Source organism: Nomascus leucogenys, chromosome X (assembly GCF_006542625.1).
Source record: "Nomascus leucogenys isolate Asia chromosome X, Asia_NLE_v1, whole genome shotgun sequence".
NCBI classification, from domain to species: domain Eukaryota; kingdom Metazoa; phylum Chordata; class Mammalia; order Primates; family Hylobatidae; genus Nomascus; species Nomascus leucogenys.
The window spans coordinates 43,874,097-43,889,864 of record NC_044406.1 but is presented as its reverse complement, the minus strand read 5'-3'; the positions used below and the strand labels follow the sequence as shown (position 1 = coordinate 43,889,864).

General features: G+C 53.2%; 2 protein-coding genes across 6 annotated transcripts in view; one reads left to right on the top strand and one right to left on the bottom strand.

The window, feature by feature from the left end:
* The window catches only part of SYN1 (synapsin I), a 49,641-nt gene that overhangs the window by 2,099 nt on the left and 31,774 nt on the right, over positions 1-15,768 (bottom strand). For all 5 annotated transcript variants that reach the window (XM_030807532.1, XM_030807533.1, XM_030807535.1 and 2 more), the window contains 7 exons: positions 3,461-3,523; positions 2,512-2,654; positions 2,346-2,420; positions 2,145-2,247; positions 1,140-1,286; positions 694-781; positions 8-596 (listed from right to left, as the gene is read on the bottom strand). In XM_030807532.1, coding sequence (XP_030663392.1) covers positions 8-596; positions 694-781; positions 1,140-1,286; positions 2,145-2,247; positions 2,346-2,420; positions 2,512-2,654; positions 3,461-3,523 — 1,208 coding nt within the window. The remainder of the gene's footprint in view (positions 1-7; positions 597-693; positions 782-1,139; positions 1,287-2,144; positions 2,248-2,345; positions 2,421-2,511; positions 2,655-3,460; positions 3,524-15,768) is intronic.
* On the top strand, positions 8,274-12,691 carry TIMP1 (TIMP metallopeptidase inhibitor 1). Its single transcript, XM_030807538.1, has 6 exons — positions 8,274-8,505; positions 9,438-9,566; positions 10,845-10,924; positions 11,115-11,241; positions 11,450-11,574; positions 12,423-12,691. Exons 2-6 carry the CDS (start codon positions 9,446-9,448, stop codon positions 12,591-12,593), a joined length of 624 nt encoding a protein of 207 aa, XP_030663398.1. The 5' UTR covers positions 8,274-8,505; positions 9,438-9,445; the 3' UTR covers positions 12,594-12,691.

The following is a 15,768-nucleotide window of genomic DNA, read 5'->3' as shown; positions in this document are numbered from 1 at the left end:
CCCTTACTTGAGCTGGGGGTGCGGAGGTCCCCCTGCAGCGGCGGTGGCGGGTGGCGGCACGTCCTGGCTGGGTTTCTGGGCCAGCTGTGGCTTGGGACGTCCAGCGGGGCCCGGGCCGCTGGGCCGAGGCTGCTGCGTGGTGGGTGGCCCAGTGCGGGGCACGGGACCCGCCTGGCTGGCCTGGCGTGTGGGGCCGGCTGGTCCTGGGGGTTTCTGGGGCGGGCCCTGGCGCTGCTGCCCGCCCGGTGGGGCCCCAGAGGCCTTTGGCGGAGCCGGGCCAGAGACGGATGTCTGACGGGTAGCCTGTGGGGGGCCCGCCTGGCGCTGGGGAGACGGAGAGGCGGGCGGGCGGGCTGCTGGAGGCGCCCCGGGGCCTCCCGCCACTGGCCGGGATTGGCGGCCTTGACCCTGGGTCAGCGGCGCGGCCTGGGACGCGGGCTGCTGGGGCGCTGAGGTGGGACTTGGAAGGCGCTGGGGCAGGGGGCTGCCAGCTGGGGGTCCAAGGCCTGAAAGGTGCTGCTGGCCCTGCGGGGGCGGGCGCTGCTGCAATGGGGGTCCCTGGCGCTGGGGGCCTGGACCCGGCTGTGGAGGGCCGCCTGGGGGACAGAGGGAGAGAGAGAGCACACGTGAGAGTGAGCGGGTAAGACATGGCGGGCTGAGGGAGGGGACTGAGACCGCCAGCCTCTCGCTTACCCTGTGGTGGGGGTCGCTGCTGAGCCGGGGGCCCTGCGGGCTGCTGGGAGGTCTGGCGGCCCAAGGGCAGGGCCCCTGGGGACGGAGTCTGCGGCAGAGGAATGGAGCAGGAGAGATTAAAAATAGTTACCAGCCAGTGGAGCATCAGCCAATGATGACACAGGTTCCCTGTGCGCTGGGTGTTGCCCCACTTGTGGCCGTGGCCGAGCTGAGGGTACGCTGGGTTGTGGGGTGGAGGACCTGTTCCCAGGGGCGGGGCAGGGAGGTGATCAGGGAAGTCAGGGCAGCAGCTGCTTATCAATGTTTTAAACAATTGGCAATCGTAGCCACATGTGTGCAAAGGTGACGCTGTGAGCCTACAGATTGTCAGCTTCATGGCACAGCATGACCCAGGGCTGGCCTCCCCACACTAGCTCAAGCCACTAGCTCAGCGCCAGGGGCCTGACCTGGCCATGGGAGCCCCTGCCAGGGGAGGCATCCCGCTGTCGCTGCCGGGGCAGGACCTGAGCCATCTTGTTGACCACGAGCTCTACGATGAGCTGTTTGTCTTCATCCTGGTGGTCACCGATGAGCGGCATGGAGGAGCCCACCACCTGGGGGAAGGAAAGGATCCGTGAGGGGAGAGGCAGGCCTTCCACCTGAGGCAGCCGTAACACCGTGTTTTCAGTTGGCCAAGGGCATGGCCGCCGCTGAGCCCTAGTGTCTGAGGCACTGATTGTGCACGGTGAGGAAGGCTTGTCTGTTCCGAGGTACCTTACAGCGTAGAAGGTGCTTCAGAGCAGGGCTCAGCAAATTAGGGCCCGTGGGCCCAACCTGGCCCACCACCTGGTTCTGTATGACCCATGAGCTAAGGATGGGTCTTTAAATTTTGTAACAGTTGAAAAAAATCGAAAGATTTCATAACACGCGAAAATGGCATGAAATTTAAATTTCAATGTCCATAAACAAAGTTTTATTGGAACACAGCCACACTTATTTTGTTTAACATATCGTCTGTGGCTGCTTTTGCAGAGTTCAGTAGTTACAGCAGAGGCTACGTGGCCTACAAACCGTAAAATATGTACCGTCTGCTCCTTTACAGAAAATGTTTGCCGATCCCTGCTTCATGGTTTTCTAGGCGCTTTGTCCTTTCCAAAATGCTTTGCTGTTGGTCCAGTTCGCAGAATACTTTAAAGGTTACTAAGTGCCTTGCCATTCACCAAGATGTCTCAATTCGCAGAGCACTAAACAATTTAATAAGGGTTTTGCTAGTCTCCAGGGACCTGCAAGTTCAGTCTAGTGTTCTGCCATTGCAAGGGATGGCCCCTTCAAAAGTTCGCCAGGCACCTTACAGTGTGCTAAGCACATTGCTGTTGCCTGAGGACCTCTGTGCCATGGAGTGCTTCAGTTTGCACTGCTGCTGCCTGGCATCTGTTCCTCCCTCTGCCCCACCTACCCCTGGGTGCTCATACCTCAATGATGTGATCCCTTCCGTCCTTGCCATGTAGCGCTTCCACTGCACAGATGTCCAGTCCCCCAAAAATCTCCGAGCACGTGTCCACCCACAGCTTGTATCTGCCAAGACAAGGGGTGGAGAAGCCTGTCAGTCTCTCACCTGAGCTGCCGTGCTCCCATCCCCCCTTCCCCTCACACCCTGAGTTCGGGCTGCCCACCTGTCAGACATGGCGATCTGCTCCAGCATCGCAGAGCCAGTGTTGGTCTTCCAGTTCCCTGACACTGACGTCCTCCTGGGGCACAAGGGGACAGAAGCTCAGGGGTGCCTCGGCTGCATGAGGCAAGGCAGGGCACCCCTCCCAGGGCCTTGGTCTCTCCACTCACATGTAGGCCTTGTAGTTCTGCCCAATCTTCTGGACACGTACGTCATATTTGGCATCGATGAAGGGCTCGGCAGTGGCATACGTCTTGGTCAGTGCCACGACACTTGCGATGTCCTGGAAGTCATGCTGGTTGTCAACTTTGACCTGTGGACGTGAGGGCAAGGACCAGGGCCTGGTCAGGATAGGGCAGCTGTGGGGAGTGGGGGTGCCTGGGGGAGCATGTACATATGACACACAGGTGAGGCAAGTACACAAAAATTAGGTGGACATGCCAAGGTGCTCAAGCAGGCACGATCGTGGGTCTCCTATTTTGTACATGAACACACAGGCACAAAGTTGGGTGTGTAGAACACTGAGCATACCAAAATGTACTGAATTGTCTACTTTAAATGGGTGAGTTGTAGGGTGTGTGAATTATCTCTCACTAAAGCTGTGAAAAAACTGTGTATATACAATATACTAATATAGGCATCCAGACACAAAATCAATTGTACACACAACATGCTAAGATACAGAAACTTGGACACAAACAAATTACAAGTCTACTTTCTACGTACACAGAGACAAAATCAGATGGATGTAAAGCACACAGGACCCCAAGACTTTGGAACATAAAAGATCACACCACATCATGTGTGTTCGGCACAGGCATGCATGTACACACAGACACAATGCTGGAGACAGAAGCAAAATAACAGGACACACAAAACTGGCTGAATGCAGGAGGAAAAGGGTTGATGAGGTCAGCTGAACGTGAGAAAACAAAAATCTATTAGGTTGGTGCAAAAGTAATTGTGGTTTTTACCATAAGAACTGGCAAAACCCACAATTACTTTTGCACCAACTTGATAAATAGCTAATGACACTCCAGGACACGCAATCACACAGAATGACTGGTGTGCATTGCACAAATACACATCTACCTATGCACAGCCCAGCCAGAGACTCACCTTGCCCATCCCAGAGTGTGCGTGCCCCATCTTCACAACCACAGGGTATGTTGTACTGCTGAGCTGGTGGGGAAAAGGCAGAGGAGACATGGTCAGGGCAGAAAGGGTGACTTCCAGGGGTGGGGTGGTACTGAGGGGATCCCAGCCAGTGGGAACTGCATTATGAGCCACTTCGCAGGACACACGGGTCAGAGACAGGCAGGCAGCAGCTGGGGGTCACACAGTGTCTCCACCTCCGGGCCCAGAATTGAACCCAGAGCCCTGTCTGTCTGTCCCTCCCTCCACCCCACCACCAAGTTCCAGACGTCCCGCCCCTGCTTTCCCGGGCAGAGGCATGGTATGAGCGTGGGGGACTGTTCCGGTAAAAAGAAAGTTTGTTTTTACAGTGGATGGATGATAGTGAGGCAAGTGTGTGCTAGTGTGTGTGGGGGGGGTGGGGGGTGGGGAGTGGTGGTGAGCATGTAGTGACTGAACCCCTCGCCTGCACACATAAACTATTGAGAGGCATGAGCCCTTGGAACTCAGAGGTACATCGCCAAACCCAGAGATGCCAGTGCACATTGAGACTGACGGTCAACACAGGCTCAAGACACGTGAGCTCTGGGGCAGCACAGACACCCACACAGTCATTCAGCCAGCCAGGTGCCCATAGCGTAGGTCAGCAGCCAGCACTCCTGGGCAGCACACACTGGACACCCTTAGGCACACGATCAATACTTGGGCACACACCCAGGTTCCCTCCCCTCACCCAAACCCACATCACCGTCAGGGGAACACACACAACACAAAAGATTACCCGTGCAATCAAGAGACACACAACTCTACAGGCACACTCCACAGAACTGGGCACATACTCAACACACAGGCACACATAAAACACCCCTAGGCAAATGCACAGCAAATAAGGCCCTACACAACACACAGAGGTGTATGCACTTCTAGATATTCACATCACCACTGGGACCCGTAAGAGACCCAGGCCACATTCCTGGGCACACAAAAAGTATATCTACACACACACACACAACCTGCCTTGCCACATATACAATACAGAGAGGCTACACACAACCAGAGACACCCACAACTCAGTTTGCAGAAAACATTCCTGGGCACTCCCACCCCAACACACATACAGTCACACATTCAGGCGAGAGGGATACCTCAAGTCTCCCCCGCTCCCGGATGGGGTAGAGGAAATCAGGTTGGACTGCCCTAGGCTCCCCACTCCCCCCACCCCCACCCCCACAGCACAGCTGCACAGCGCCCCTCTGGTGGCCCTCCCTCTCACTGACAAGGTAGAGAGATGGCATTCCCGGAGGGGCTGCTGGGGCGGTGGTGGTTCCCAGTTCCCGACAAGCACAGGAAGCCCGCAGACTCAGGGTGACCGATTGACCTTACGGACTCCCTCTGCACCCCCCCCTTCCTCATTTCCCAAATGACTGGCGTCATTATGAGGTGGGCTGAGAGGCACGATGTTGGGACGGGGGTTTGGGGCATTTCTGGGCAGCAGGCCAGGGAAACGATGCCGAGGTGGATGCATACAGTACCACCCAGGCGTGCGCACAGCACACCGAAGTGCATAATGCACTCACAGTTACATATGCAACCCAGATCTGCTTTGCCGAGGCTGGTAGACAACTCCCAGAAGTAACACACAAAACACACAGGCACATGCTCAACTCTTAGGAATGGACACACAACACACCAGAGAGCTGTGCGTACACACCCATACCTCCCCCAACAACCCTGAGGTTTCTAGGTGCCTCTTTTCGTTGACTGTCCTTGTTTCCTTTGGATTTGAGCCTACACACAATGCTCTGTATATGTTTGCGTGCCCATACATGTGTGCATGCAGAGTGCTTTGAACTCTGACTCTGGGAGCTCCTGGAAAGCCCTAGGTCTGAATTTTGGCCTTTCTTCTTCCTAAGGCCATGAAGGACACAACCCCTCTCTGAGCCTCAGTTTCCCCATCTGCACAAAGAGCACAATGAAGCCCAAGCACCTGGTATGCTGTGGGCATTGTCAGGTATCTGCTTTGCACATGCCTCCTGGACCCTCATGGGCCCCCACACCCATCCAGCTCCCCAGATGGTCACACATCCCTCCATGAACACCCCTCCCACTCTCCATTTCAAAACTGCACAATAACCAGATCCACACGACTCCTCATGTAAACAGTCGGCAAAACTCTGTGCTGACTCAGGTCTCAAAGAGTTGGCGTCAGAACCAGAGTCAGTGAGGGGCCAAGGCAGGACTTCCCCTGCCCTCACTTCTCCCTTGGAGACACCAGGTTACTCAGCCCCGTCTCATTCACTCTCACTGTCCCACTTTCACAATCAGCTCCTACAGATTTTTTTGGTTTACTTCCCTTCCTCCCTGTTTTTGTCCCCCCCCCCCGCCCCCGTCCCCTCCCGCCGCCCTCCGGCAACAGAGCCATTTCTTCATTCTCATTCCTGGGTAGGTCACTCAGCCCTTTTGTGTCTAAGTTTCCTCATCTGTATAATGAGAACATGAGCTATATCTAACTCACTGGGATATTGTGAGAAATAAGTTAGTTATTTTGGGAAAAATGCTCTACATGGTGTCGAGCATACAGTAAGCCTCGATCCTCAAGAAGTGTTAGGTACTGTTGTTATTATTGGCTTAACATCTCTTCCTTAATTAACATTAATGAACAAAGAGGCAATCGGGATTGACTAAATGAGATAATATCTATAAAAAGACTTTAGAACAGTGCTTTTTTTTTTTTTTTTTTTTTTTTAAATAGAGACAGGGTTTCACCATGTTGCCCAGACTGGTCTTGAACTCCTGAGCTCAAGCGATCTGCCTGCCTCAGCCGCCCAAAGTGCTGGGATTACAGGTGTGAGCCACCATGCCTGGCCAAGTGCTTTCTTAAAAAATAGATTTAGGCTGGGTGCCGCAGCTCACGCATGTAATCCAAGCACTTTGGGAGGCTGAGGTGGGTGGATCACCCGAGGTCAGGAGTTTGAGACCAGTCTGGCCAACATGGTGAAACCCCGTCTCCATTAAAAATACAAAAATTAGCCAGGCGTGGTGGCATGTGCCTGTAATCCCAGCTACCAAGGAGGCTGAGGCAGGAGAAGTGCTTGAACCCAGGAGGTGGAGGTTGCAGTGAGCCGAGATCTTCCCATTGCACTCCAGCCTGGGAAACAAGATCGAAACTCTGTCTAAAAAAAAAAAAAAAAAAAAAAAAAAAAAAAAAAAAAAAGATTTAGAAGGCTGGGTGTGGTGGCTCACGCCTGTAATCCCAACACTTTGGGAGGCTGAGGCAGGTGGATCACCTGAGGTCAGGAGTTCGAGATCAGCCTGACCAATATGGTGAAACCCCTGTCTCTACTAAAACTACAAAAATTAGCTGGGGGTGCTGGTGGTGTGGCTGTAATCCCAGCTATTCAGGAGGCTGAGACAGGAGAATCTCTTGAACCCTGGAGGCGGAGGTTGCAGTGAGCTGGGATCACGCCACTGCACTCCAGCCTGGGTAACAGAGCAAGACTCTGTCAAAAATAAAATTAGATTTAGAGGGTACAGCTGCAGTTTTGTGACATGGATATATTACACAGTGGTGAAGTCTGGGCTTTTAGTGTCCCCATCAACCAAATAGTGTACATTGTACCCATCAGGCAATTTCTCATCCCTCACATTCCTCCTACCCAGAATAGTGCTGGATACGTAGTAAGCACTCTGTAAGGGCTGCTGGTAGTTTTTGTTGTGTTCTTGTTATTGGGCTAACATCCCTGAATTAATCAAACTTAATTAGCAAGGGAGTATGGTGAGTGAATGAGATAATTTATACAAACGCTTTAGCACATAGTACACAGAAAGTGCTCAATAAGTGGCTGCCATCATCACTACAATTATTATTATTGATCTATCCTCCTCGAATTAAGGATGTTAATCAGAACCCCAGGGAAGATTCCTGCATTGTCAAAAAGCTGGTGGGCAAGGATTGCCCCACCCCACCCCCCACCAGGGGTACAGGTCCATGGGGAAGGGGCAGGGCAAGATGGGGTGGGGATTAGTTTTCTACTGACCCACTCACTTGCTTCTTTCACCATCATTCATGGCCACCCCCTTCCCAATGCTCATTCATTCACCCGCACCATTCCCTGCTTGCTAGGACGGTGCCACTCCTGAGTTACAATCCTGGTGCCAGGTAGCCTCTGTTTGAATCCTGGCCATGCCCTGTGATCTTGGGAAAATTCTTCAGCTCCTCTATGCCCCATATTTCCTCATCTGTAAAATGGGAATAATAACCGGGACCCATCTCAGAGATTTGTTGTGAGCTTTGAGTGAGATAAACTATGCTGAGTGCCTGGTATACGGTCGGTGCTATATAAATGCTGGCTATTTGCCTGTGTTATTTGAGACCCTGGCTTTGGCTCCTGGTCACCTGAGTTCCAGTCTCAGTTCTGCCATGACTCTGTGATCCTGGGTAAGTCACTTAACCGCTCCGTGCCTCAGTTTCCCCATTTTGTATTCCTCCCCATTCACCTGCCTTATCTCCCTCCACTGCTTGTTTCCTCTCTGCCACCCCTCACCAGCATGTCAGACATACAAAACAAGGGATTTTTGTGTGCTTGGCACACAGTAGATGCACAATAAATGTTGAAGGGCTGAACTAATTTGGGTTTGAGCCATAGGGAGCTTGGGGGATGTGGGTGATTGGATAGATTCTGGAGACTTTAGGGGACTGGGCCGGGAGGAATGCGGCCTCTAAGCTCTCCGCTGAGGCGGCCTGGAAGGAATAGTGACTGACGTGGAGGTGGGGGAGGGGGCTGGCCCGGGCGAGGCCCAGGGAGAGGGAGAGGAGAGGGGTGGGAGAGGAGGAGGGTGTATCTCCTTTCGTCGGCCCGCCCCTTGGCTTCTGCACTGATGGTGGGTGGATGAGTAATGCATCCAGGAAGCCTGGAGGCCTGTGGTTTCCGCACCCGCTGCCACCCCCGCCCCTAGCGTGGACATTTATCCTCTAGCGCTCAGGCCCTGCCGCCATCGCCGCAGATCCAGCGCCCAGAGAGACACCAGAGGTAAGCAGGGCCCGGGGTGGCCCAGCAGGGACCGGGGCTGGGCTGCAGCTTGGGTGCTAGCCGCCAGGCCCGTGCACTCCCATGCCAGATGCCTGTCTACTCCGCTTGGCCTGCGGGTACCAGGACCCTGGGCTAGTCTAGGGGGAAGAGGGTCGGAGGCTGGAACCGCTTTCCCAACCCCGCGGCTCCAAACTCCCTAGACCCCCTGACATCCGTCCCCAACTCCCCCAAACCCATGACCCCCAATATCACAAATGCTTTCCAAATCCCCCCGCAAATTCCTTCATCCCCCAATTTCCCTCATCACCCCCTAAATACCCACCGCTAACCCCTGCAGCTCCCTAAACTCCCCCAGCTCCCCAATCCCCAGTTCCCCAGCTCCCAAACTTCTTTTGCCCTCAAATTCCTCAAGTATCCCCATTGCCTTAAGCCCCCAAATTCCCCCAACCCCTTCAACCTCCAAACTCCCCCAGCTCCCTAAACCCCCAACCTCCTCCAAATTCCTCAACCTCCCTTAATTCCCCCAGCCCCTTATATCTCTTAATATACACAACCACTAAACTCTGCCTCCTCCAAACTCTTTCAGCCCCCAATCCCAAATTCCTCACCCCCAAACTCCTCAACCTCCAGAATTCCCCAATCCCCTCATTCCTCAAACTTCCTCAGCCCCCTTCTCCCCCAAGTGCCACAACCCCATAACCCCGCAACTCACTCAGTCCCTCAATAATTTAAACTCTCCCAACTCTCTAAACCCTAAATTCCTCTGCGCTCCCCAATCCCCTTAAAATCCCCAAGCTTACCAACCCCTCAAGCCCAAATCCAGCCCCCTAATCCCCCCCATAGGCTGCCCCGGGGCAGGATGGGGTGGATGACCTGCCCAGGTCAGCAGATCAGCTGGGCCGGGGCCTGCCTGACATCCCCCTTCCCCACAGAACCCACCATGGCCCCCTTTGAGCCCCTGGCTTCCTGCATCCTGTTGTTGCTGTGGCTGATAGCCCCCAGCAGGGCCTGCACCTGTGTCCCACCCCACCCACAGACGGCCTTCTGCAATTCCGACCTCGGTGAGTCCTCGCCCCACTCAGCCCACACACTCTGCCTTGGTTTCCCTTTCAGTCCAGTGGGGCTCACCATGGCACTTACCTCTAGAATGATTCCACTCGCCCCTGCACTTCCTCTGCTTTAGCCACACTGGCATCCTCACACTTCCTTGAGTACTCCGTGCCCAAGCCCACCACAGGACCTGCGTGCTGGCTGCTCCCTCTGCCTGGTACATTTTCCCCCCAGGTATCCACTGGGTAGCTGCCTCAAACGTCACTTTCTCAGGATGGTCTTCCCTGGCCATCCTGTTTAAAACTTTAACCCCTGCCCCTTAATACTCCTGATCTCCTGTTAAAGAGAAAAATATTCAGTGATACTTGTTATAGCACAGTAAGGAAGACCATATTCAGGACCATGGTGATGGGTATAGGAACCACTGCAATGGGATCTTGCAGTTGGGGAGAGAGATTGGGCTCAACACTGAATATAGCATGGGCCAGTGGGAATGTGTAGGTAAGGAGCAGTGTGAGGGTCTCTGGGTGGAAATTACTAAGAAGAAACATCAAGGGTAAGGGGGATTCTGGCTAAACCGACCTAACAGGATTCTTGCTGAAGGCAGGCCAAGGGGAATCAGACATCACCTGGGGGATGGTGGAAGATGAAGAACCCAGTCAGATAGCAAGGATGATCAGGTATTGAGGATGATCAGAGATTGAGGATGATCGGATATAGAGGATAGGGGTTCTTGCTAAACTGACTTAGCAAGGCTCTTGGCTAAAACTGGATTTTACAAGGAAGTGCACAGATGGGCCTAGGAGAAGGTTCAGGAGCCTGAGTAAAGTTTGGTCGAGCAAAGAATCTTTATCAGCCCCTTACGTAGGTCTGTAATTCCCCATTATACTTAATGTCTAACATTGCATATCCTTATTTTGTTTGTTCTTAGCCTATCTCCTCCTGGCTAGAATGTGAACTCCACAAGGAAAGGGATTTCTGTGTTTTGTTCACTGTTGTGTCCCTAACACCCAGAACAATGTCTGGCACACGGTGGGCACTCCCAAATATTTGAGGAGTAAATGAACAAATCAATGTATGAAAATGGCTTAAGCAGTGCCTGGCACTCAACATACAGATGAATCAATGAACAAATGTGTAAATCACTTTGTGTGCTGTCTGGCATCCAATAACCCCTATTTATGTATGCGCTTTGCTGGTATGATGATGATGATGATGATGATGATGATGATCTCATTTTTATTGGCTCATACAGTCCATTTGACTCATATTTCCCTCCTCTCCTGCAGTCATCAAGGCCAAGTTCGTGGGGACACCAGAAGTCAACCAGACCACCTTATACCAGCGTTATGAGATCAAGATGACCAAGGTATCCCCTGCCCCCGCCCCTTTTCCCAGCATTTTCTAACATCTTCCTCCCGGTCAAAACAGAAACCTCTGGCCACTGGCTGGTGCGAGAAAGTTGGCTGTGATCTTGGGATGCTATATGACTTCAGGGAAGAACCTGGAGTGGGAGGATTATGTCAGTAAAAGAGACACTTCCCCTCATCCATCAACAGATGTACAAAGGGTTCCAAGCCTTAGGGGATGCCGCTGACATCCGGTTCGTCTACACCCCCGCCATGGAGAGTGTCTGCGGATACTTCCACAGGTCCCACAACCGCAGCGAGGAGTTTCTCATTGCTGGTGAGGCACCGTCCCCGCGCCCTGTGCCACGCCAACCAGTCCCTGGGACGCGGCCTAGCAACCGCGAGGGGGCGAGGCTCTGATGGGAATGGTCCCACTGGAAATGGGGACCACCCCAATTTCAGCCTATCAGAAGGCCGGGCCTTTGCCAGCCTGGCGGCTCAGCCAATCACAAGCTGCTTGTCGGTTTTCCCCCCTTTCTCCTTAGGAAAACTGCAGGATGGACTCTTGCACATCACCACCTGCAGTTTCGTGGCTCCCTGGAACAGTCTGAGCTTAGCTCAGCGCCGGGGCTTCACCAAGACCTACACTGTTGGCTGTGAGGAATGCACAGTGAGTGCCTGGACCCTGACCTCCAACGGGAGATCCTTCCCAAGGCCATTCCCTAAATCGTGGGCTTGTTTCTTGCTCCCTCTGGCTATTCTGTGTCCCTGTGGCTGCTCCCCAACCCTAAGGGCTGTCCCTGATCTCTCTTGCTATTTCCCCAAGCCCAAGACTGCTCCCTTACAAATTCTGGCTGCTCCCTTGCCCTGTGTCCAATACCGTGTGATCGCCTGTCCCTCCTTGGTCCCTCTAATTCTTCCTTGTGACTATTCTGTAATCCCACTCCCCGTTCCTGAGCCCCTGGGATTGTTTCTTGGTTCCCCAGAATGTTCTCCAAGACCCAAAGTGCTGTTCCCTAATCCCACTGACCCTTCCTCAGCACATCTGCTTGTTGCTCTGCAGCTCTGACTATTCCAGACACCAGAGGGTGTTACATTGACCTCCTGGCTAGTCCAAGCCTGTTCCCTGATGGCTCCTGATGGCTTCTGAGCCCAGTGACTATCTTGGAGCCCCACTGGCTATTCCTGTGCCTAAACTCCTTAGCCGCCAACCGGGTGGGGCCCCTTACTACTGCCATTTTTTCCCTGTCCTTTGGGACAATTCCACAGGCGACCTGCCTGACTGACCCCCAGGGCCTATTCCCCACCATTCCAGGACACTGATTTACTGCCTTACTGTTACCTTGCAGGACCCAGTGACATTTCCCTCAATGGGAGGGGCTGTCCTGGGGTATGTACTTAGGTGGGGTGAGAGCAAGTCTCCGTAGCGGCTCAGTGTTGAAAGCTGAGGAGAGGAAGTTCTGCTCCACGGGGGAGGCAGGGAGAAGCCCTCAGAGATGTCTCCCTCCTCCCTTCCAGGTGTTTCCCTGTTTATCCATCCCCTGCAAACTGCAGAGTGGCACTCATTGCTTGTGGACGGACCAGCTCCTCCAAGGCTCTGAAAAGGGCTTCCAGTCCCGTCACCTTGCCTGCCTGCCTCGGGAGCCAGGGCTGTGCACCTGGCAGTCCCTGCGGTCCCAGATAGCCTGAATCCTGCCCGGAGTGGAAGCTGAAGCCTGCACAGTGTCCACCCTGTTCCCACTCCCATCTTTCCTCTGGACAATGAAATAAAGAGTTACCACCCAGCAGACACTGTTTCCGTGTAGTGCCTGGGAACAAACCCATGTTGCTGATGACCTGGTGTGAGCACCCTGGGACCAGTGGGGATGAGGGATGCCAAATGTTGGGTTTTTATATTTTACTTAAATTCTGATGCACTGGTAGTAATTCTCAACATAAGCATTAGCACTGATGATCTGCAACAGCAGTAATGGTCACTGAACATGCATTATCAACCGTAACCTCTGAATAATTTCTCCAGTCAATACTTTAAAACATTTTTCTATACTGATTCCTAATTGCTATTTGCCCAGGGCTTTCTAATTATAAATGATCCCACAGCTGACAAATCACTTGCCTTATTGGAAGTTCCCCATTCACACATCTTGCCAGCTGACAGAGTCATTGACAAATGCCCTACCAATTGGCAAATGACTGTCATTGCCTCAAGCACAGTCCTGATGTTGTCCAGTGAGGATGCCCCATCCAAACACGTGGGTGTTACTGTCCCCACCCTCAGGTTTTGTACCATGAGTCTGACTTGAGTGAAAGGGGACCCAAGGCACCCAGGGTCCCACAGTAACCCAGCTGGGGACTTGGGAAGAAGGGGTGGCCCTGGCTCCCCAGCCGTGGCTGCAGGACATTCCTTGGAAGGGGCTGTTTGGGGCAGAGGAGAGGTGGGATGGAGAGAAGGTATAAGCTAAAAATCCCCAAGCTCTGCCATCCTCCCTCCCCTACTTCTCCCCTCACTCCTCTGACCAACTTGGAAGGAAATACTGACAGCAATGAAATGCAGGTAGGGTTCAAAATCAAGACCAGCCAGATATGCTGGCCCATACCCTCCACACACCTCCCTCAACCCAACTGTCCCCTCACCCAAACTAGGGTCTCTAGATTCGACCCTCACCTTTCTGAATCATCCTTCCTCTAGAAAAACTGAGTGAGAGAACCTCCAAATACTCCCCTCTGAGGCCTTCCTGCTCCCACAGCGGGGTCCAGTCCCTGGCTCCTGCCCCTCATACTCCAAAGGTCTTGACTCAAGTGAGGCCCTTGGAAACTAGAATTTCAGATTGGTGCAAACATTCAATGGAGCACCTGTGTCCTCCTGACATGAACCTACTTGAAAAGGGCCCCAATATATCTCCTTTGGTAAAGAAAAGGACCCCCAAATTCCCTCTCATCAGAGTACCCACTGCTCTTACCAATAAGAACCCAGGTCTCCTCCAGGGCATTCTAGGTCACCAAGCACAGCCCCCTGGATCTTCTGTGGTCCTGTCCCAGAGCCTTTTACACTCCTGGGAGGTTACCCCACGGCCCAAATTATGTCCTGGATGGGAATGGGCAGATTTTGAACACACAGTACTCAGCCACTTGAGCAGGGAATGCGCACGCAGCAACAATTTCTACATCAATATCTACACCTTGGTTATGCCCTTGGAGGGTCTGAATCTTGTCCAACGAAGGGGGCTAACCGCAGCCTTTGCTGATGGGCACAACTGTAAGGCAAGGGCCCGGGCCCTGGTTCATCCCTGGTGACCTTGTCAATGTTTCCTCAGCTGCCTGCAAGAGTCTGACTGCTCCTGGCAATTCACCAAAACTTAGTGTCAGCTACCTGCACTCTTAAGCTGCTCCCTGGCCTCAGGGCCCATTTCCTAAGTCCTCAGCTCTTCCAAGCCCTAGGGGGAAGGTGAAGTAGCAGGGGAAGGATGGAACCCAGTGTGGAGGTCGTTCTCCTGCCGACCTGTCTACCCTGCAGGTCAGCCCTTCTCCAAATGCAATGCAGAATGGACAGGGAGGACCGGTGCCTCAGGGGACACAGAGTCCAGAACAGCAGACGAGGCTACCTCCCCCAGAGACCTGGCATGAGCTCCTGGCAGGATCCGTAACCCTGGGCTCATTACATCCCCCATTGCTCTTGTAGAACATCCGTTAAAATAGGTCAAGTGAGCATCCTCCATCCCCAGCATTCGGGGTGTCTGTGGGTGAATCTCTGTTTGGGAGAGACTCTGTGACAGCTGAGAGGAAGCTCGTAGGGGTCCCAGCCATGTGTGGTATTCAGCATGGGACCCAGCTCAGTGGGGAGCCTGGGGGGCCAGTCCTTCTCTCGCCTGAGCCTCAGTCCTTCTCGCCATGTTTAAACATGGGCGTCACAGTGCTGGCCTAGAATCCTTCAGAGGTCTGTGGTTGGGTTGGAGGATGTTTACGGGGTGTCTTTGCCCCTTGGATATTTTTGGGGGCGTCAAAACACAGGAAATGGGCCAGTCATGGTGGCTGATGCCTGTAATACTAGCACTTTGGGAGGCCAAGGCGGGCGGATCACGAGGTCAGGAGTTCAAGACGAGCCTGGCCAACATGGTTTCCATCTCTACTAAATATACAAAAATTAGCCAGCTGTGGTGGCGCATGCCTGTGGTCCCAGTTACTTGGGAGCCTGAGGCACAAGAATCGCTTGAACCCAGGAGGCAGAAGTTGCAGGGAGCTGAGATCATGCCACTGCACCCCAGCCTGGGCGATAGAGCAAGAGTCTGTCTCAAAAAAAAAAAAAAAAAAAAAAGGCCGGGCACGGTGGCTCACGCCTGTAATCCCAGCAATTTGGGAGGCCAAGGTGGGCAGATCACGAGGTCAGGAGATCGAGACCGTCCTGGCTAACAAGGTGAAACCCTGTCTCTATTAAAAATACCAAAAAAAAAAAAAAATTAGCCGAGTATGGTGGTGGGCGCCTGTAGTCCCAGCTACTCGAGAGGCTGAGGCAGGAGAATGGCATGAACCTGGGAGGCAGAGCTTGCAGTGAGCTGAGATCAAGCCACTGTACTCCAGCCTGGGCGACAGAGCGAGACTCTGTCTCAAAAGGGGAAAAAAAAAAAAAAAGCAGGAACCTTGGAGCCAGATCATCTGCATTCAAGTCCTGCCCCTGCCCTGTCTTAGCTCTGTGTCCTTGAATAAATCATATTACCTCTCTGAGCCTCAGTTCCTGCATCTGTAAGACAGGGATAAAAAGAAGGCCTAACTCATAGAGACAACGTCCATATTAAATGAGGTTGTATATGTGAAGTACTTGGAACAGTGCTAGGCATATAGCACTTACAAGCATTAGTTACTAGGAGTA

What these genes read in the sequence shown, in the direction of transcription:
- TIMP1 (XM_030807538.1), top strand. Translation starts at nt 9,446, where the DNA reads ATGGCCCCCTTTGAGCCCCTGGCTTCCTGCATCCTGTTGTTGCTGTGG. An exon ending in ATGAGATCAAGATGACCAAG is followed by an intron (nt 10,925 to 11,114) that starts GTATCCCCTGCC and finishes ATCCATCAACAG; the next exon opens with ATGTACAAAGGGTTCCAAGC. An exon ending in TTGGCTGTGAGGAATGCACA is followed by an intron (nt 11,575 to 12,422) that starts GTGAGTGCCTGG and finishes CCTCCCTTCCAG; the next exon opens with GTGTTTCCCTGTTTATCCAT.